Raw genomic sequence first — 18,268 nt, 5'->3', positions numbered from 1 at the left:
GGGGGATGAGAGAGACAAGAAAGTATGTGTGTGACACACACACACACACACACACACACACACACACACACACACACACACACACACACATGTCCACAATGGAAGGGATAGTAGGGAGGCTAGAGAAGTGTCTTCAGAGCACTTCCCTGAGCAAAATGCCCCTGAGGGGTCTTTAGGACAATCCCAAGAACAAAAGAATTTGACATTTTGTAACATTTTAGAGTGGCCGGGAAGTTAGTTCTGTGTAAGTGTGACAAAGAGCAGGGAGGATCTAGGTATCATAAATTGAAAGCTGTCAAGTCATAGCAGAGACTGCTTTTCTCTGTCCCAGACAGCTGCAGGGAGGCATGGCCTGATTGAGGCTGTAGGGTCTAGCCTGAAGGTACAGGCCCTTGTTCTAACAAACCCAGCAGGGTAAGTGAGCAACAACTCCTGTTGCTCCATGTCTGGGCATCTGGGGCTTGAAGTAGAATCACCTTGGCTCCAAAAACCCTGGGTAACCCTTACTTGTTTCCGTATTGGCTGGCTCCAGCTCGGTGCCTGCAGCTCTTTTTGGTCCTGGCATCTTCAGTAGCCTGAGGTCTTCATTGCAGCCTAGACTCTGCACGCACAGCTTTATTTGAAGGCCTTTCAGACTTTGCCCCTTATTGTCCAGCCTTGCTCAGCAGTTTTCAGGAACCTTGGTGCAAGACGTCATGCTCCCCTTCACTATCCCACATTTCACTTCACTTTGTGTGGACAGTGGTGCTGGACCCATCAGCCTCAAGTACAGCCTGTGTACTTCTCTCACAGTGCAGTGGCGTTGTGCACCTCAGCCTGCTGAGCACACACTGCTTAGGAGGTTGCTACCAGGAAGGAAGCCTGTCAGGGCGTTCTCAGTTTAGGCTGTCACCTTTTAAATACACATGCTTTTTACAAGCTGGGAGTGTTGGATGTTTAGGGCTTTGCCCTCAAGTATTTCCTGTCCTTTCTGTGCAGCACACCTACTTCTGTCCTGAACCTACTATACTCTTTTTCAGCACTGTCTTGTCTGCACTTCAAACTCACCTCTTTCTTCTTTGGTGAGCCTGCACATTGTTCAACCCTCTCTGCTTCCATTGTTGCTCTTTCCCTGTAGACCTGGATAAGAGAAGTGAGCACCAGCCATACTGTAACCTGAGTGCTACTTGTCTGTCATTTTAAATTCAGCCTCATTCACGTTCTCAGAACATGGACAGATGGGCCAGATCCTGTGCTAGAGTATCATAGGAGGGACCTCTGTCCCAGGTCCCAGTGGAGTCCTTGTTCAACACTGAAACATGCCACGAGCCAGGCCTGCAATGTCCAACAGAATGGCTTATCGGGCTCTGCTTGTGTCAGGTGAAGACTTGTTCAGCCTGCGGCTCTAAGGTCTTGTGTGTTTATCCAGCACATTAATTAGCACCTTCATGCTTGTTACAGCAACAGCCCCACCCCGTGGTGCCATCTCTTTGTATTAGTTGCTCTTCTGACAAGAGACAGGTCAGGTCAGAAGAGTTTATTTGGTTCTCAGCTCAATGGGGTACAGGCTGTCATAGAGAGGCAGGCATGGCAGCAGGGCCACCTTCAGGAAGCAGACAGCCTCTTTGGGTTTTATCTGAACTAAATGGTATTTACACATTTTGCTTTCTTTGCTTTAAGTGAAGAAGCTGAGAGTCCACCTCCCCAACACCATTGCAAGGGCTTGGTTAATCCTCTCTTCTTCCTAGTGTATAAACTGGAAAGCATGCCCTCTGATGTGTGTCAGCTGAAGGAGTGCATCAGCGTCTTGTTCACGTTCACCAGGAGAGTGAGTGAGGACGCTCAGTTCCGTGAGGACATCCTTCTCTGGCTTCAGAAACTGGTAAGGGCACAGGAGCAGGCACAGGCAGAGAAGCCTTTTAGTGCCTGGGGACTTTAAGAATCATTTATTTCACATTTTGTCTTCTGTAGCTTTTCCAGCCAATTAATGAGTTAGTGACTTTTCTTTGATGATGACACATGGGTACAAGCTATTTGTCTTGCTACTTTGTCTCTAATGAACTCTAGCTTTCGGGTCAGAGGTGAACTCAGGGGACACCACAGAGGGAAGTATGCCACATTTGAAGATGGCCGCTGACTCACCAAGTGTCTGATTATGTTTGATGATGAATTTAGTTATACCAAACACAAGAAGAAAAGTGTCAGGACTCTGTACTCTAGAAATATCCGTGCACTTACCCCGATTAAATGCTCTCCTAGCTCTGTGCCCGAGAATCTATTACACTTGTGAAACCATGAGCCCTTTGTTGTTCAGGTCTCAGTGTTACAGAGAGTTGGCTCTCCTGGAGATCACTTCTTCCTCCTAAACCACGTTCTGCGATGCCCAGCTGGTGTCAGTAAGTGGGCGGTTCCTTTTGTACAGGTACGATGGTGAGCATCTGGTTCTGGGTGCTGGGTAGAGGGTTTAATTTTTACTTTATTATTTACTTTAAATTCTTCTTAAGAAATGTCTAAAACAGTCCACTCCCAAAGGCCTAATTGAGTGCTATTTAAATAAAAACTTAAGAGATTTATTTAATTCTGTTACATGTATGCTGTATGTATCTGCATGGGTTTATGTGCACTGTGTGTGTGTGTGTAGGTATTTGCAGAGCACAGAAAGTGTTGATTTCCCGCAACTGGACTTAAAGGTGGCTGTGAGCTTCCTGATCTTTGTGTGGGGGAATCAAATTCCCTCTCTCCAGAGGAGCAGTGAGGGCTCTTGACTATGGAGCTGTCTCCCCAGTGTCCTAAGTAAAGCCCTGAAGGCAGGAGTACATGCTTATAGGACTTAGTGCCAGAGCTTTCTGGGTCATCACAGTGGAAGAAATTAGGACAGAACTGCGAGAGAGTTCAGATAGCTACCCAGCTTGCTAGGCTCCCAAGTGTTTAATTTGTTAAGATTCCAGTGTAGGACATCTTACTGGGACTACTTTTCTTCTCTGTAGTAAGTGATACAACTCTCCGAATTAACCCATCTCACAGTAAAATTGGTACAAAGGAAGTATCTGTTCAGCATGGTAGAGAGATCGTAGGCTTGTTAGCAGCTCTCAAACACTTACCAGCTGATTCATGGTTTCTTCTTGCTGAACTCCTTTTGACCATTTTTACTATTCATACCAACCACTTAGATAGCAGGAGCCAAAGTGAGTGCCAAGGTCAACTGCTGCATATTTTCTTAGCTTTAGTATTTCTGGTGGCATGGAGCCCAGATCACTTAGAAGAGAAGAGGGGTGTTCTGTTTTTGTTCTTAGGGTTTAAGGCAGCAGTGCTGTGCTCCATCCCAGCTGTGCTCGTCCCTGCTCTTAGAGAGGCTGACGGGGTGTGCAGGCAGCTAGCTGCTCCAGCTGTGTCCTGGGCTTTGGCTTAGGTGGCTGGGTTAGCTTTGTCCTCTGACTAGTAGCTTGGTTGTTAGATGCTGTGAACCAGCTTGGGCTGGTTTTCTACAGCATACTTTTTCATTTTCTGATTTCAGATCAAAGTGTTGAGTAACCCTTCAGGGGTCTTTCATTTTATGCAGTCCCTTGCCCTGCTGATGTCTCCTGTCAAGTAAGTGTGGAAAGCTTTGGGAAATAGAAATCGAACTACTTCTGCCAAAGGATTGGGTTTCTTACCTGCCCACATTCAAAGAGTGCTGGCTTTCTAGAATTCAACACTGCAAATTTTCTCTGGGTTTGATACCCCTGCCCCAAAGTGATACATTTAGCTGCTTATTAATCATTTGTGGCTCCCGTTTTAATGGGGTTTTCTCTCATTGTGCATGTCACTGTGACAGGTGCCATATAAGGGATGGTATGTTCTTAGGGATTTAGTGTCGGGCGACCTGCTTTAAGGCTGTGGGGCTGTGAGGACTGGAAGCACAGCGGCTGGAGCTGAGTAGTCAGTGACAGCTCCACGGTGCATGAGCTCACAGCGGCCGGAGCTGAGTAGTCAGAGACAGCTCCACGGTGCATGAGCTGGCTTGAGAGTGGGTTGGCTTTCACTGGATGAAGGGGGCTGAGGAGGTGTGAGCAAAGGTCTTAATCCAGGGTGTGCAGAGCACTGGGGGCAGCTAGCTGCAAGCGGTGGTAGTAAAAAAGGTGAGTAACTTGGGTTGGGGCTGGAGGGCAGAAGACGCTGAAATTAAAGATGAACAGTCTATACTTGGTATGTCTTAGGCTGTGAACCAGTGGAAGATTTTTTTTTTTAACAAGGAGCAGAAATTGTATTTGAGGAAGGTTAGACCAGGTGTGGTGGGGCACACCTGTTCTCACAGCATTCCAGGGGTGAGGCTGTGTTTGGAGGATCTTCAGTTCAAGGCACCTGGGTTACGTCAAGCCCAAGGGGGTAGTGATGGTGTTTAGGATAGACTGGACTGGACTTCATTGCTTCATTGATGGCTACAGGCATTTGTTCTCCTGGCCCAGGATCCCAGTCAACCACACAGCAAAAGGCAGGCATGGTTTTGACTCAGGGAGAAGGCAAAGCCTGTTCATACGTGACCCTGAACACTGTTAGTACCGGGAAACCTGCCTCTGGGCCTGTATTGACTGGGGTCATGATAGTGGATAGCGTGTGGGAACCTAGATGCCTTCTTTCTGAGAAATGGCTTAGTAGCTGATTAAGTAATGAATGCGTAGCTCTTAACTCTAGACCTGTGTGAGCGCGAGTGACTGGGAGGGTGTTGGTAGCACTAGCAGAAGTACAGAAAGGACATTCAGATAACATATACTGATGGATACGGGGCTCAGGATTGGAGTTTTCCCCACCTAAAGGGAAATATTTGAAGCCAGATCTGGAGTTTGTAGGAAGTTTCTGGCTAATGAGAATTCATACTTTTCCAGAGGACTGCAAGCTAGGTTGTGGTCTAAGAGGAAACTGTTCTGGTCACATTGTTCATCAGATGGAACACCTGCTTGGAAAATCGTGTTGCTGGTTTTTCTGACCTCCACCCCATGCTGCTTGTATGTAGAAGCTGCTCCTGAGCATGGAGATAACACCCCTCCCGCACCCTGAGACGGGGTCTCTCTGTGTAGCCTTGGCTGTCCTGGAACTTGCTTTGTAGACCAGGCTGCCTGCCTCTGTCTCTGCCTCTACCTGTGCTGGGACCATAGGCCTGCTCCACCACGCCCAGCTGAAAATAATGTTTCATTAGGGTGTTTTTGCCTTTATGTGCACTTTTTGGCCCCAAACAATTTCTATCAACTGAATACTACCTTTTTTACTTTTGATAAGATACATATTTTAAAGACTTAAAAAAATGTTCACTCCTGGGTACTCACGCATGTCTGTGTTACAGTGTGCATGTGAATGTGGATCCTATTGAGCTGGAGGTCCAGATCACTGAGCCACCTGACACGTGTGCCGGGAACCGACCTTGTGCTGTCTGCAAGAACAGCAAGTGCTCTTAACTACTGAGCCATTTCTCCAGCCTATACTTTAATTTTGTCTGTTTGAAATAGGGTTTCAGTATGTAGACCTGGCCTGGAGCCTATTCTCTATCCCAGGCTGGCTTGCAACTATTTACCTAGCCTAGGTTGACCGTGAACTCAGAGATTTGCATGCCTCTGCCTTCTGAGTAGTGGCTTTAAAGCTAAGCACTGCCATTCCCGGCCTTAGTTTTTACTTATTGGCTAATTTAAACCATCTGACAGCTGGGCTGATTCCTGACTCTCCTTTGGCATAATAGATGAGCCGAAAATGTGCTCACGGAAGGCTTTCTATATTCACATGGTCAGATTCATGTCTGTTGTCTTCTAGAAACCGAGCAGAGTTCATGTGCCACATGAAGCCCAGTGAGGGGAAGCCATCATCTTCAGGGCCGGCGTCGGGGACCTGGACGCTTGTAGATGAGGGAGGAGAAGAGGTAACCTGTGACTACCTTGCTTCCTTTAATCAGTGTTGCGCTCTTCTTACTTGCCAAGCACCATCCTAAGCTCTATCTTAGTTAGGCCTATGAGGTGGCTACTGTTAGGGCACTTGTTTTACAGATGGCGACAACTGATGTGTGAAGGGGACCTAACTTGTCTCAAGTCACATGGTCAGTGCAAGTTCTTCGAGCCGGTAGGCCATCCTGACATCCTTCCTTAGATGTGTTCAGATGGCAGAATCTGGAATGGGACAATGAAGTAGAGTGATATCTGTGACATTTTTCTTTTCTTTTAGTTTTTTTCAAGACAGGGTTTTTATATGTAACAGACCTGGCTGTCCTGGACTCACTTTGTAGACCTGGCTGGCCTTGAACTCACAGGGATTAAAGGCATGCGCCACCACACCTGGCGATACTTGCAACCTTTTATATTAAGGTCTTATTTTACGTAGTAGCAGGTTTCTGGGACTAGGTTCTCCCTTACAGATACCCTGTTCTGAATAATTTTGATGAAAATTTAATGACAAAAATGCTGCGTCTCAAGATAATTAAAAAAAAAAAACTAAGATAATTTTTGTTACTATTGCTTTCCTCCAGGAATAGTGCTTATATGTAAGGAAGTTTCCTTGTGCTCATTAGCAGTTCCAGGGCCTGCTTCTGGCTGAGCTCCTGATTTGGCAAGTACGGTGGCTCAGCAGGGAAAAGCATTTGCCACAAGGCTTGACGACCCGAGTGACCCTCAGTACCACTTGGTGGAAAGAGAGAGCTGACTTCTACAAGTTGTCCTCTGATAGACACACACAGACACACCCTTCCACCACCACCACACAGGTGTAATGTGGAGCTTGACCTCTCCCTCAGACCCTGTCATGATGTTCTAAGATGCTCCTTGACCTGGTTCATTAAAACCCTCTGTGTGAGTAGAAATTGGTTAACAGTCTCAAGAGCGACACCCACCCTGCTGTGGGATCCTGTCGGTGTCCTGCACCGGGGCCCATTCAGGGGCAAGTGCTCCCATTCACAGTTGTTGGTTTGTTTTTCTAGACAGGGTTTCTTGGTGTAGCCCTGGCTGTCCTGGGCTGGCTTTGTAGACCAGGCTGGCCTTAACTCACAGAGATCTGCCTGTCTCTGCGTCCTTGAGTGCTGAGATTGTAAGGGTGAGCCACCACACCAGGCAGTCGTTCTGGTCCTTATCACCTCCTAGCAGCAGCAGGTGGGCAGGCATGCAGACACCTTTGGCAGAGAGCGTCTTAGGTGCTGATATAAATTATCTCTGCAAGATTGTAACAAAGCAATGTTTTTTGTTGTTTGTTTTGTTTGTTCTTTGCTTTTTCTTATGTGGTCTTTCTTTAAAATGGTCCTTTTTTCCTTCCCTGATGGGTTTACTAAAGTCAACCTTAGAGGTTGATTCTGCATTTGTGCTTGCCTTTTGTTCAGCACTCAGTAAAAAGTTGAGTGAATTCAGGAACTTAGGGAGTTGGGCATGATGTTGCGTGCCTATAATTCCACCTCTTAGAGGGGAGTAAGAAGAAAGAGGATTCTAAGGTGAAGGACAGCCTAGGCGAGATAGCAAGACACCCACCCTCCAAAAAAAAAAAATCAGGCCAAAAGACCAACAGTAAGAAAAAATGAACCAAGATGCCTCCCTAACAAAACAAGCAAGAACCCAACAGCGCTAGCAGCAAGCGAGGAAAACAAAACAGAAGCAGTCAGGAGAACCAAACACTTGACACAGTTAGGATCAGCTGGATCAGAAGAGCTGTGCGGGGGAAGGCCCTATGCGTGCTTCATCCACATCATTTGCTTCTCAGCGCTAGGTCCACAGAAGGCTCACCTGGGCAATTTATAAGCTTGCCAGGCTCACACTTTATTCCAGGTGTCCTAGAGCCTACCTAATGTTCAGTCAGAGGTAAGAACTATTGATCCCAAGTAGAGTTTCTGAGGCTTTTGTTAGCCATTATATACATGATGTTATTCTATTTTGTATTACCTGATCTACTTGAAGCAAGTTACTTTATAAAAAGAGGTTTAATGAAATGACAGTTTTAGGGGTTGAAAGCCCTAGTAGCATTGGCTCAGGCCTGGGCTCCATAATAGATGACAGAATGCAGAGAACCTCATCGCAAAACAAGAAGTCTGTGAGCTGGATTGGGCCGGTCTCATCCTTTCATAACACCCTTTCTGTGAGAACTTGCCTTAGTTTATTTTAGAGGAAGTACCGTCAATAACTAAGGGCCTCTCACTAGGGCTCATCTCTCATAGGCCACACGCTAACTCCCGGTACTACTAGGCTTGGGACTAAGCTGATACGTGAATCATGAGGCAAGCATAACTGAACTGTAGTGGGAACAGCAGATAAAGAGGGTGTGCTCAAGATATTATGAGTGAATTGCTGAATTGATTAGTCCCTTGTTGAGGTAATACATTCAGATCCCTCCCTTTTAATGTAGTGCATATGGGGACACAAGTTAACTTGATTTCTAAGGTGACTTTAGGCTCTGTTTCAAAGAGATACCAGAGGTGTCCCCTGAATGATCTGTGATCAGTTAGTTTTGTCTTGCCCAAAGCAGAGGCTGAGGTATCTGTAGCAAACACTAGCTGCTCCTCAGAAGTCTTCTGAACAGGACAGTAGACCTTGAGCTTTAATGGAAGAGGGCTGTAGCTACAGATAACTTGAGTAGAGCATGGTTGTTTAATTAACTGTTAATATGCCCAACAGTGAGCCTCATAGGAAGGTCCTCACTCTAGAAGAGGTGTTTTTGTTTGTTTGTTTGTTTGTTTTTTTGAGACAGGGTTTCTCTGTGTAGCTCTGCCTGTCCTAGAACTCACTCTGTAGATCAGGCTAGCCTCAAATTCAGAGATCCGCCTGCCTCTGCCTCCTGAGTGCTGGGATAACAGGCATGTGCCTCCACCTTCTGGCTTTAATAGTTATTTTTATCTTCTTTATGATGTAATGAGTGCTGTTTCAGGCTCTGTACAATGGATGTGACTCAGGTATATATGACTTAAACTTGAATTTCAGAAGATGGCCTTGAGGTGTCTGTAAGGACCACACTGTGGCTTGGGATGAAGTAGTTCCCATAGCCACAGACTAGAGGGTGATCTCATCTGCTCATCTGATGGGACTTGGCTTCTTCCTTTTAGGATGAAGACCCAGAGACCAGCTGGATTCTCCTTAATGAAGATGACTTGGTTATCCTTTTGTCCCAGTTTCCTTTTCATGAGCTCTTTCAACATCTTCTTGGGTTTAAAGCAAAAGGTAGATAACTTTCTCTTGTCATAACTGGAAGGTGGTACTGGTCCAGGCTCCACACAGGAAGCTTCAAGTCTTGCTTCTTAGATGAGCTGCTGATAGGGGTTTTCCTGTGCTCACTGATGCAAAACCTCCTCTCTTGCGATTGTAATTTTTAACTGCATTCTTAAATGAAGAAGGCCAACTAGTGCACACGTTACCTAGGTTAACTTCAGTAATCTTAATGAAGTTCCCTTTTTGATATTGGGGCAAGAAAGGTGGGGTTAATCCCTCCTGCTGCTGGCTTTCTCACTGACTTACACACCTGTGTTTTGCAGCTTTTTGTCATGGGACTTATTTTTCCTTGTTATCTGTTTCACTTCTAGGTGATTATTTACCTGAAACAACAAGGCCCCAAGAGATGATGAAAATTTTTGCCTTTGCCAACTCCTTAGTGGAACTTCTGGCTGTGGGATTAGAAACTTTTAACAGAGCCCGCTATAGGCAGTTTGTAAAGCGCATTGGATACCTGATCAGGTAATGGTGCCGTTGGCGCGTCTGTGCTGGTGTCCCCTTGCTTAGACACATGAGGGATGACGGATGTATACCTACATCTTCTCTCACCAGCTAGATGGGGTTTTATAAATGTTTCCAGTGAAAAGATTTGATTAAGGGCAGGAGAGATGGCTCAGAGGTCAAAAACAGTGGTTGTTCTTTCAGAGGTCCTGAGTTCAATTCCTAGCAAGGACATGGTGGCTCACAACCATCTGTAATGGGATCTGGTGCCCTCTTCTGGCCTGCAGGTGTACATACAAACAGAACACTAAATAATAAACAAACAAAATCTTTTTTAAAAAAAGAAAATATTTGGTTAATTATCCAAGATTCAGCTGATTTGTCACATAATTCTTAGAGTTCTGATTCTCAAAGCTGATGCTACGGAGAAGAGGCCTTCGCGTCATGTGCTCCCTCCTCCGCTGCAGCTGCTTTTCCTTGGAATGGTCACTGGCTGAACCATGGCCAACTGGCATTGGCTCTTTACTGGCATTATTCTCGAGCGTCCTTCTTCAGTTCCTTACTGTAGTTTAAAATATTTGGGAAAGTCTCAAAGACATAAATACGTCACATTCTATTCAACTGGGAGAACTTCACGTATTTGAGTGAAAGATATGTTTATGGTTTTATTAGCAAGTGTTTGAAAAATTTTGAGTTTATGTACTGCTTTTCTCTATCAACTTTATACCCTTTTCTACATCTTCAGTTTTTTTCTGGATCATTCTCTTTAGCACATACATAGGCTATTCTTTTTTCCAACCTCTTTTCTTAAAAAGAAGTTCATAAGACTGCAAAATCTCTTCTTTTACCAGTTTTGTTTTCCAAATTGAGTCGATTTACATTTATTTATTCTAGTCAGCCTTATGAAGATTTATAGGATGCCCTCAATGCCTGGGGTCCCTTAAAAGGCTAAGATCCTAGCATGCATATGTCTCCTGTGCCCTGCAGCCCATGTACAGCTGAGGATAGCTATGAGTGCAGCCCAACATGAAATGTTACATACAACCATAGGCAGACTATTCATTTTACTGATTTACTTGTCCTTATGCCTTCTGCAAAGTGCATTACTACGAGGATTGATTTTTCACTGTCTCTGTTAAAGATTACCTTCAGAACTGAGCAGATAGTAGGTGCGAGGTTAATATGTACTGAGTATGTTGGTCCTTCACATGTAGTGTAAAGGTGATACTGAGTGAGTGATTGAAAAGTGCCATGTTGTTTTTCTCATGCTCAGGATGACCCTTGGCTATGTCAGTGACCACTGGGCACAGTATGTGAGCCATTGCACAGGCATGGGATTAACACTACAACCCTACTCCATAGAGAAACTGCAGATTGAATTTGATGAGCTGTTTCTCAGAGCTGTCTTACATGTCCTGAAAGCCAAAAGGTAAGAGATAGGGTAACAGTTGGTGAGAGCTTCATGCCTGAGAAGCAAGCTTAGCATGAAAGTCATTGACTTATGTGGGCCTTCGAGTGATGACTTAGTGTATTTCATCTACTTTTTGTCTTGGGTGAATTCTTGGCCTTAGCTTCCTTATCTGTGCTGTACTTAAACCTGTGCATGACCTAACACATCATTATCTTGGAAACAGCCTCTGTGATGGGTGGTTTTATGTTAACTTGATACAAGTTGTAAGTCATCAGAGAGGAGGCAGCCTCAGCTGAGAAAATGTTTCCATAAAATTGGGCTGTAGGCAAACCTTAAGGGTATTTCTTAATTAGTGAGTGATGTGGGAGTGCCCACCCCATTGTGGGTGGTGCTATCCCTGGGCTGGCAGTCCTGGGTTCTATAAGAAAGCAGGCTGAGCAAACCATGAAGAACAAGCCAGTAAGCAGCACCCTCCATGGCCTCTGCATCAGCTCCTGCCTCCAGGTCCCTGTTTGAGTTCTTATCTTGACTTTCTTTGATGAGGAACAGTAATGTGGAAGTATAAACCAAATAAACCTTTTCCTCCCCAGGTTGCTTTGGCCATGATGTTCTATCATAGCAATAGTAACCCTAACTAAGATAGACTCCCTTTCATTGAGGTCTTAAAAAGGATCTTTGGTTCAAAACCCAGCACTTTTTCTTAATATTCTCCATATTTCTGAAAGTCTTATGTATAAATTTATGATAATAATATTACCTTTGTGGTCTTTGCTACTTTGTAGGCTCTTTTCCCCCACTTTTTATCTCCCCAGTTTCATCCCCTATCACTAGATAGGAGAGAAAGAATGATAGAGGGGCGAGAAATAGAGGTCCTTGAATCTAACTAACAAACTGCAGCCAACCCCCCTGAATCACCAATAACCACCTACCCCATCTCTCAGGGCCCTTGCATTTATACACCCTCTGAGAAGTTCCCAGAATCCAATGTCACACAGTCACAGAAGCTATCTGCAGCTGGCACAACCATGCCTCTGCTAAGCATGAGGCAAATCATAGTCAGCTGCTGCAGACAGTGCAAAGCAGTCCCACATCCCCACACCTGGGATTAAAATGAGAACATAAGCCGGGCGTGGTGGCACACGCCTTTAATCCCAGCACTCAGGAGGCAGAGGCAGGTGGATAGCTGTGAGTTCGAGGCCAGCCTGGTCTACAAAGCGAGTCCAGGACAGCCAAGGCTACATAGAGAAACCCTGTCTCGAAAAACCAAAAAAAAAAAAAAAAAAAAAAGAGAACATATTCTTATAATATTTCTGTATTTTTTTTAAAGAAACAAAGTTTCAAAATTGTCACTACACCTTTGTTTTTGTAAGGATGGAATAAATTGATGATGTTTGCAGGTTGAGCATCCCTAGCACAGAAAGCTCAGGAATTAGAAACTTTAGTGTTAATGTCGTTATAAATGGAAAATTCCACATTTGACCTCATGTGATGTGCAAAATTAAACACACACATAGTAAAAATACTGTATAAAATTATCATTAGGGCTCTGTATATAAAGTATACACAAAATGTCCACATATAATCATTGTATCTTGCTCATATTTGCCCCTTCTACTTCTCTGTCTTTGTCCCTCTTGACTGGTCTGTTTCCTCTCTCCAAATAGCCCTCCTTATTCTGAATAAAATTACATTGTATATATGTACACATTTTCTTTATCTATTTACCTATTATTAATGGAAGTCTAGTTCCATATATTGGCCTTTAGACCAGTTTCTTCCATGGTATATGCTATTATATATGTGTAAATATTCCAAATTTTTAAAAAAAACTCTCAAATGCTTTTGGTACAAATCATTATGATAAAGGATACCCGCCTCTCTGTGTTGGAAACATGTGGAAGTGTGAGAGCCTTTCTTGCCTCCCCTTTCTTAGTGTGGTGAAGCTTTCTAATTATAACATTTTCCCTGTTGCCATTTAAAATGTGTAGACTTGGCATTTGGCTGTTTATGTCTGAGATGCCCTTTGGCACGCTGTCGGTCCAGATGCTCTGGAAGCTCTTGTACCTCATGCACCAGGTGGAGAGTGGGAACCTGCAGCAACTCTGTGCTTCCCTGCAGCCGGCCGAGTGCAAGAGGCAACTCCAAGGTACTTCATGGGGCAGCTTCTCTCCCTTCATGTGCTTCCTGGTCGCACCTTGGTCCTGCTTTAGAAGCACTATTGTATGATGATCTGACATTCAGGAGACTGCTTCATTGTTTTAGTTCGTTAGGTAGAGTCCAAAATCCATTAGGTCAGTAATTTTGTGCAATAAGCACAGTGATCTAACTTTGAATTATTATTATTTTTTTTGTGTGTAACATTCTAGTCAGATCAACAAGTTGTCAATTGTCTTGAGATTTGTTAAGGTTTGTGCCTAGGTGCTCCACTGATTTTTTTTTCTGTTTTATTTTTATTAATTGTATTGATTTTATGAAGTAGGTAAGAGATAGATAGTAATTCTTCAAAAACCTAATTGAGTAGCAACACAGTGGTAGATTGTGTACTTAGCATGTGTAAGTTTCTAGGTTTAATCCTCAGCAACAAAATAACTTCCCAAACTAAAATAACAAAAATTAATTGTAGTGAAAACTTGATTACATTTTAATGCATACTAATACAGAAATGCAGGATATTTGTGTTATAATGTTAAAAATGTTCTTGCTGAGGACCAGATTTGGTTCCAGGGGATCTAACACCCTCTTCTGGCCTCCTGGAACTGCACATATGTGTTGCACCAATATACATGCAGGTGGAATTACCCATGCCTGTAAAATAAAATAATGAATTATTAAAAAAAAAAAAAGAGTATGAGCCAGGTGTGATAGTCCACACCTTTAATCCCAGCACTTGTTAGGGCAGTCCAGTCTGCCATAGTCCAAGACAACCAGGCCTATAAAGAGCAGCCCTTTCGTACAAAAGCTAAAACAAAACAAAACAAAATGCATACTACCTGCTTAGATGCACAGATATTTCTCCACTACCCTTCATATTAAAGAAAATATGGACGAAAACATAATAGAATATTAACAGGACTAAAAACATACCAAAGTCTCTTATAAATTTCTAAACCTCTGCATTGCTTAAAAGAAATATAATAATCTCAGCACTCAAGAGGCAGAGGCAGCCAGATTTAGTGAGTTTAGGATAGCCAGGGCTATGTAGAGACTGTCTCAAAACAACAACAGCAACAAAAAACCCAAACGAAGAGAAAAAAAACCAAATTTTATAAAACCTAAAAAAAAAAAAAAAAAAAAAAAAAAAGAACAAAACCCATATTATTGGCAAAATTTTGCAGCCATTCACTTTTTTCTTCATTCTCAGTTTGTGTATGTGTTACACACAAATTTTTGTTTGCCTTCCTGTTTCAAGTTGGGTCTTTTTTTTTTTTTTTGGTTTGTTTGTTTTGTATTTTTCCTTGTAATTCTCTGGTTCATAAAATGTTTCTGCACTGTGCTGGGAGGCGCTTGCATTGCTGTTTGCATAGTTGACTATGAGCTACCAGCTCTAAGTGTGTTTCGAGGCCAATCCTCTGGCTGCTGGTGAAGTGGCAGACACAGCTGAGAGACGGTCCTTTGCATGGTATCTGCCTCAGGCTAGTCCTTGTGAGGATTCCTCGACAGTGCCATCGGTCTTCCCTCCCAAGGACTTCCTGCCCTCAGGTTGGGATGTATTTCATAAATGAGCCACTTGCCTGCCCATAGCTTTTTGTAAAATTACAAGAGTTATCAAAACTACCTCTGGTGACAAGATGTGACCCTGCTCATAGTTTCCTCTGAGAGTGGGCTGAATGGATGCTGTGCTGCTGTTACAGCCTCTTTCTTGTCCTCACTCTTAGTCCATGAGCTCATCTCCTGTGTTTGGAGTGCCGTGCTTATGCTGAGTACTTGCTGCCTGGAACAGTTTAAGAGTGTCTGTATTTCAATAGCTGAAAATGAGCCCCATGGAGTCACTCATGCCCATGAGGTTGACAGTGACACCTAGTGGCAGTAATAGTGCTTTGCACTAATCGTAAGCATCTTTTGGGATATCCTCCAGATCTGTACCGTGTTCTCTGCCTCACTCAGTCCTTTAAAATAGCTTTCTGAGAGATGAGGCATAGTTTAATGTTAGCTTTTTGCTCTGAGTCTGTATTACATTTCTGTGTTTTGGAATCTCAGAGACCAACTGATTCAGCTTCTGAGCCTGTAGGGATCCATTTGGAAAGGGGAAGATCTTTTTAATCTTTAAATATTAGTAAATTAAAATTTTCTATGCCTGGCTGAAGAGATGGCTCAGAGGTTAAGGCACTGACTGCTCCTCCAGAGGTCCTCAGTTCAATTCCCAACAACAACATGGTGGCTCATAACCATCTATAATGTGATCGGATGTCCTCTTCTAGCCTGCCAGTGTATATGAAGGCAGAGCACTGTATATATAATAAATAAATAAATTAAAAATAATTTCTATGCCATCTTTCTGGTAGTATATCTAAATATATGGATCTCCTTCTGTGTTTTATGTTTTTGGTGTGAACTTGCAGACCCAGAGCGTTTTGCGAGCTTTGAGAAGTGTCTTTCTTCCATGAACAGCTCAGATGAGATCTGTCTTCTGACTACCTTTGCCCAGATGGCTCGGGCCAGAAGAACCAATGTGGATGAAGACTTCATAAAAATCATTGTTTTGGAGATCTATGAGGTTAGAATGTGAAGTTTTGTGAATGCTTTCTTTTGGTGTCTGTTCATTCTTGGGTACCACTTTTTAAAAAATGTAATTTACTGAGCTCCAGCTTGCGCTTATGGATAGGATGGAGAATCAAAGCTGTGGGGGAATTTAGAAAACCTATAGTTTAAAATTCTGTTTCCCACTACTATCTCTTGACATTTAATAAAACTTTTGGTAAGGAATCAATAGTATAGCACACCCCGACATCACAGCTTTTGTGTCTTCTATAGCCACACACCAAGTGCCACCCCAGCGCTTCTGCCAGGAACATGAATACATGGCTTTCAAGTCACTCTAGATGAGGGGAAGTGAAGTCTTGGTTTAGCTTTGCTATTAGCTGCCCATCTTAAGCAAAAGTAGAACTTGCCAATCTGCCTTGTGTTTCTCATCTGCGGGATGACAAGCTGAGCTGAGAGCCTAGCATTTCTTAGTTTTTATCTGCTCCTTCTCTAACAGGAGAAATGCCAGGGCACCAAGGCTCTCACTGGAGCCCAGAGCCTGAGGTGATGTGTACTGACAGGAGAACTGCACAGAAATGCTGGATACTCAGGAGTGGGTCCAATAAATCTCTCTTCCCCTCCCCTGAGGAACGTCAGCACTCAGCAAGCCCAGCTCTGGCTATCATGTGTAAGGAGGCACAGTGAACTCCTGGAGATGGTGCTGTTTGTCTTGGAGGACAGCCCTGTACTTCAAGATTTTAAAAGCTTTTATACTTAGGTTTTTATTTGGTAGTAGAGATTGTATATTTCTATGAAATATCTTTTTAAAAATAATTTTAGTGATTTCCTCAAATTAATAAGTTATATATTCATTTGTTTCATTATGAATGAGAAACTTTGTCTCTTTGAGATGAGATCTTTTTTAAAAAATTAATTTATTTATTCACTTTACATTCTGGTTGTGGCCTTCTCCCTCCTCTCTTCCCAGTCCCCCTCCCACTACCCCTATTCCTTTGAAAAGGGGACTCCCCCCATCTACCCACCCCAGCTCATCCAGTTGCATCAGGACTGAGCTTGTCATCTTCGCCTGTGGCCTGGTGAGGCAGCCCCTGCCAAGGGGAAGTGATCAAAAGTCAGGCAACAGAGTCCATGTCAGAGACAGCCCCTGCTCCTCTTACTAGTGGACTCACATGAAGACTAAGCTGCCATCAGCTACATCTGTGTAGAGGACCTAGGTCCAGTCCATACATGGTCCTTGGTTGGTGCTTTAGACTCCACAAGCCCCTCTGGGCCCTGGTTAGTTGGTTCTTTTGGTCTCCTTGTGGAGCTCTTGTCACCTCTAGGTCCATTTATTCTCCCCTCTCCCCCACTTTTCTGCAAGACTCCCTATGCTTAGCCCAATGTTTGGCTGTGAGTCTCAGCAAATGTTTCAAACTGGTGTTGAGTGGAGCCTCTCAGAGGACAACTCTGCTAGGCTCCTGTCTGCAAGCATAGCATAGTATCATTAATGGTGTCAGGGGTTGGCTCTCCTCCATGAGGTGGGTTGGGCCAGTCATTGGTAGGGCATTCCCTCAATCTTTGCTGTATCTGTTCTATAAAGATGAGGTCTTGTTATGTTGCCCAAGCTGGTCTCCAACTCCTGGACTCAAACAATTCTCCTGGTTCAGGGTTCCAAGTATCTGTGGCTTCAGGCTCATGTCCACTGTGCTTTTTGGGGATACATTTTAACTCATGGATGTAAATAAATAGGTGCCATTTTCTGTTCTCTCTCCCTAACACCTTCCTGCCTCAGGGTAGATAGTTTGCTGTCTCAAGTTCTGACAAGTTGTGAGGTTCAATGCAAGGTAATGTTTTGTGGGGAAAATCTATGGAAATGCGTTTTGATTGTTAGTATTAGAAGTATCATTTCTTGCCGGGCATGGTGGCGCACACCTGTAATCCCGGCACTCGGGAGGCAGAGGCTGGCGGATCACTGTGAGTTCGAGGCCAGCCTGGTCTACACAGCGAGTCCAGGACAGCCAAGATAACATGAGAAACCTTGTCTCGAAAAAAAAAGTATCAATGCTTTCCTCACCTCTCATTTAGGTATCTTATGTTACCTTGTCTACCAGAGAGACCTTTTCAAAGGTTGGTCGAGAGCTTCTGGGGTCCATCACAGCTGTTCACCCTGAGATTATTTCTGTCCTTCTGGATAGAGTGCAAGAAACCATTGACCAAGTGGGAATGGTAAGAATGTTGACGTCATTTTGAAAGCATCCTGAAGGAGCTGGGTATCTGTGGCACATGCCTTTTAGTCCTAGCACGCGGTCTACAAAGCAAGTCCCAATATAGAGAAATCCTGTCTGGAAAAATCAAAACAAGCAAAAAACAACCCCCCCCAAAAGTCCCCAAAACCTGAAGTAACGAAGCAGTGGCAATACCAGGAACATTGCCCGTAATGACTCTCCTACAAAACAGACCCTAAGTGTGAGGTGGGGCTGTACAGGATCATCCTCTACCTTTGTTGTCGTCAGTCCCTCTTGCAGTCCACATACAGTTTAAAGAGAGCTGTATTGGATATAAC

General features: G+C 43.9%; 1 protein-coding gene across 2 annotated transcripts in view; it reads left to right on the top strand.

The window, feature by feature from the left end:
- EPG5 (ectopic P-granules 5 autophagy tethering factor) overlaps positions 1–18,268 on the top strand; it is a 97,726-nt gene that overhangs the window by 14,307 nt on the left and 65,151 nt on the right. For both annotated transcript variants that reach the window (XR_014778491.1, XM_084778395.1), the window contains exons 4-13: positions 1,728–1,861; positions 2,294–2,401; positions 3,494–3,567; positions 5,758–5,863; positions 9,011–9,125; positions 9,485–9,635; positions 10,888–11,043; positions 13,014–13,171; positions 15,585–15,739; positions 17,791–17,931. Coding sequence is in view for 1 of the 2 variants with exons in the window: in XM_084778395.1 (XP_084634521.1) it covers positions 1,728–1,861; positions 2,294–2,401; positions 3,494–3,567; positions 5,758–5,863; positions 9,011–9,125; positions 9,485–9,635; positions 10,888–11,043; positions 13,014–13,171; positions 15,585–15,739; positions 17,791–17,931 (1,298 nt within the window). In the remaining variant the exon portion in view is untranslated. The remainder of the gene's footprint in view (positions 1–1,727; positions 1,862–2,293; positions 2,402–3,493; positions 3,568–5,757; positions 5,864–9,010; positions 9,126–9,484; positions 9,636–10,887; positions 11,044–13,013; positions 13,172–15,584; positions 15,740–17,790; positions 17,932–18,268) is intronic.

The sequence above is a fragment of the Acomys minous genome (genome assembly GCF_964271855.1).
Source record: "Acomys minous genome assembly, chromosome: 4".
In the NCBI taxonomy this organism is placed as follows: domain Eukaryota; kingdom Metazoa; phylum Chordata; class Mammalia; order Rodentia; family Muridae; genus Acomys; species Acomys minous.
The sequence above is the reverse complement of the archived record's forward strand: the minus strand, read 5'-3'. Positions and strand labels throughout refer to the sequence as shown.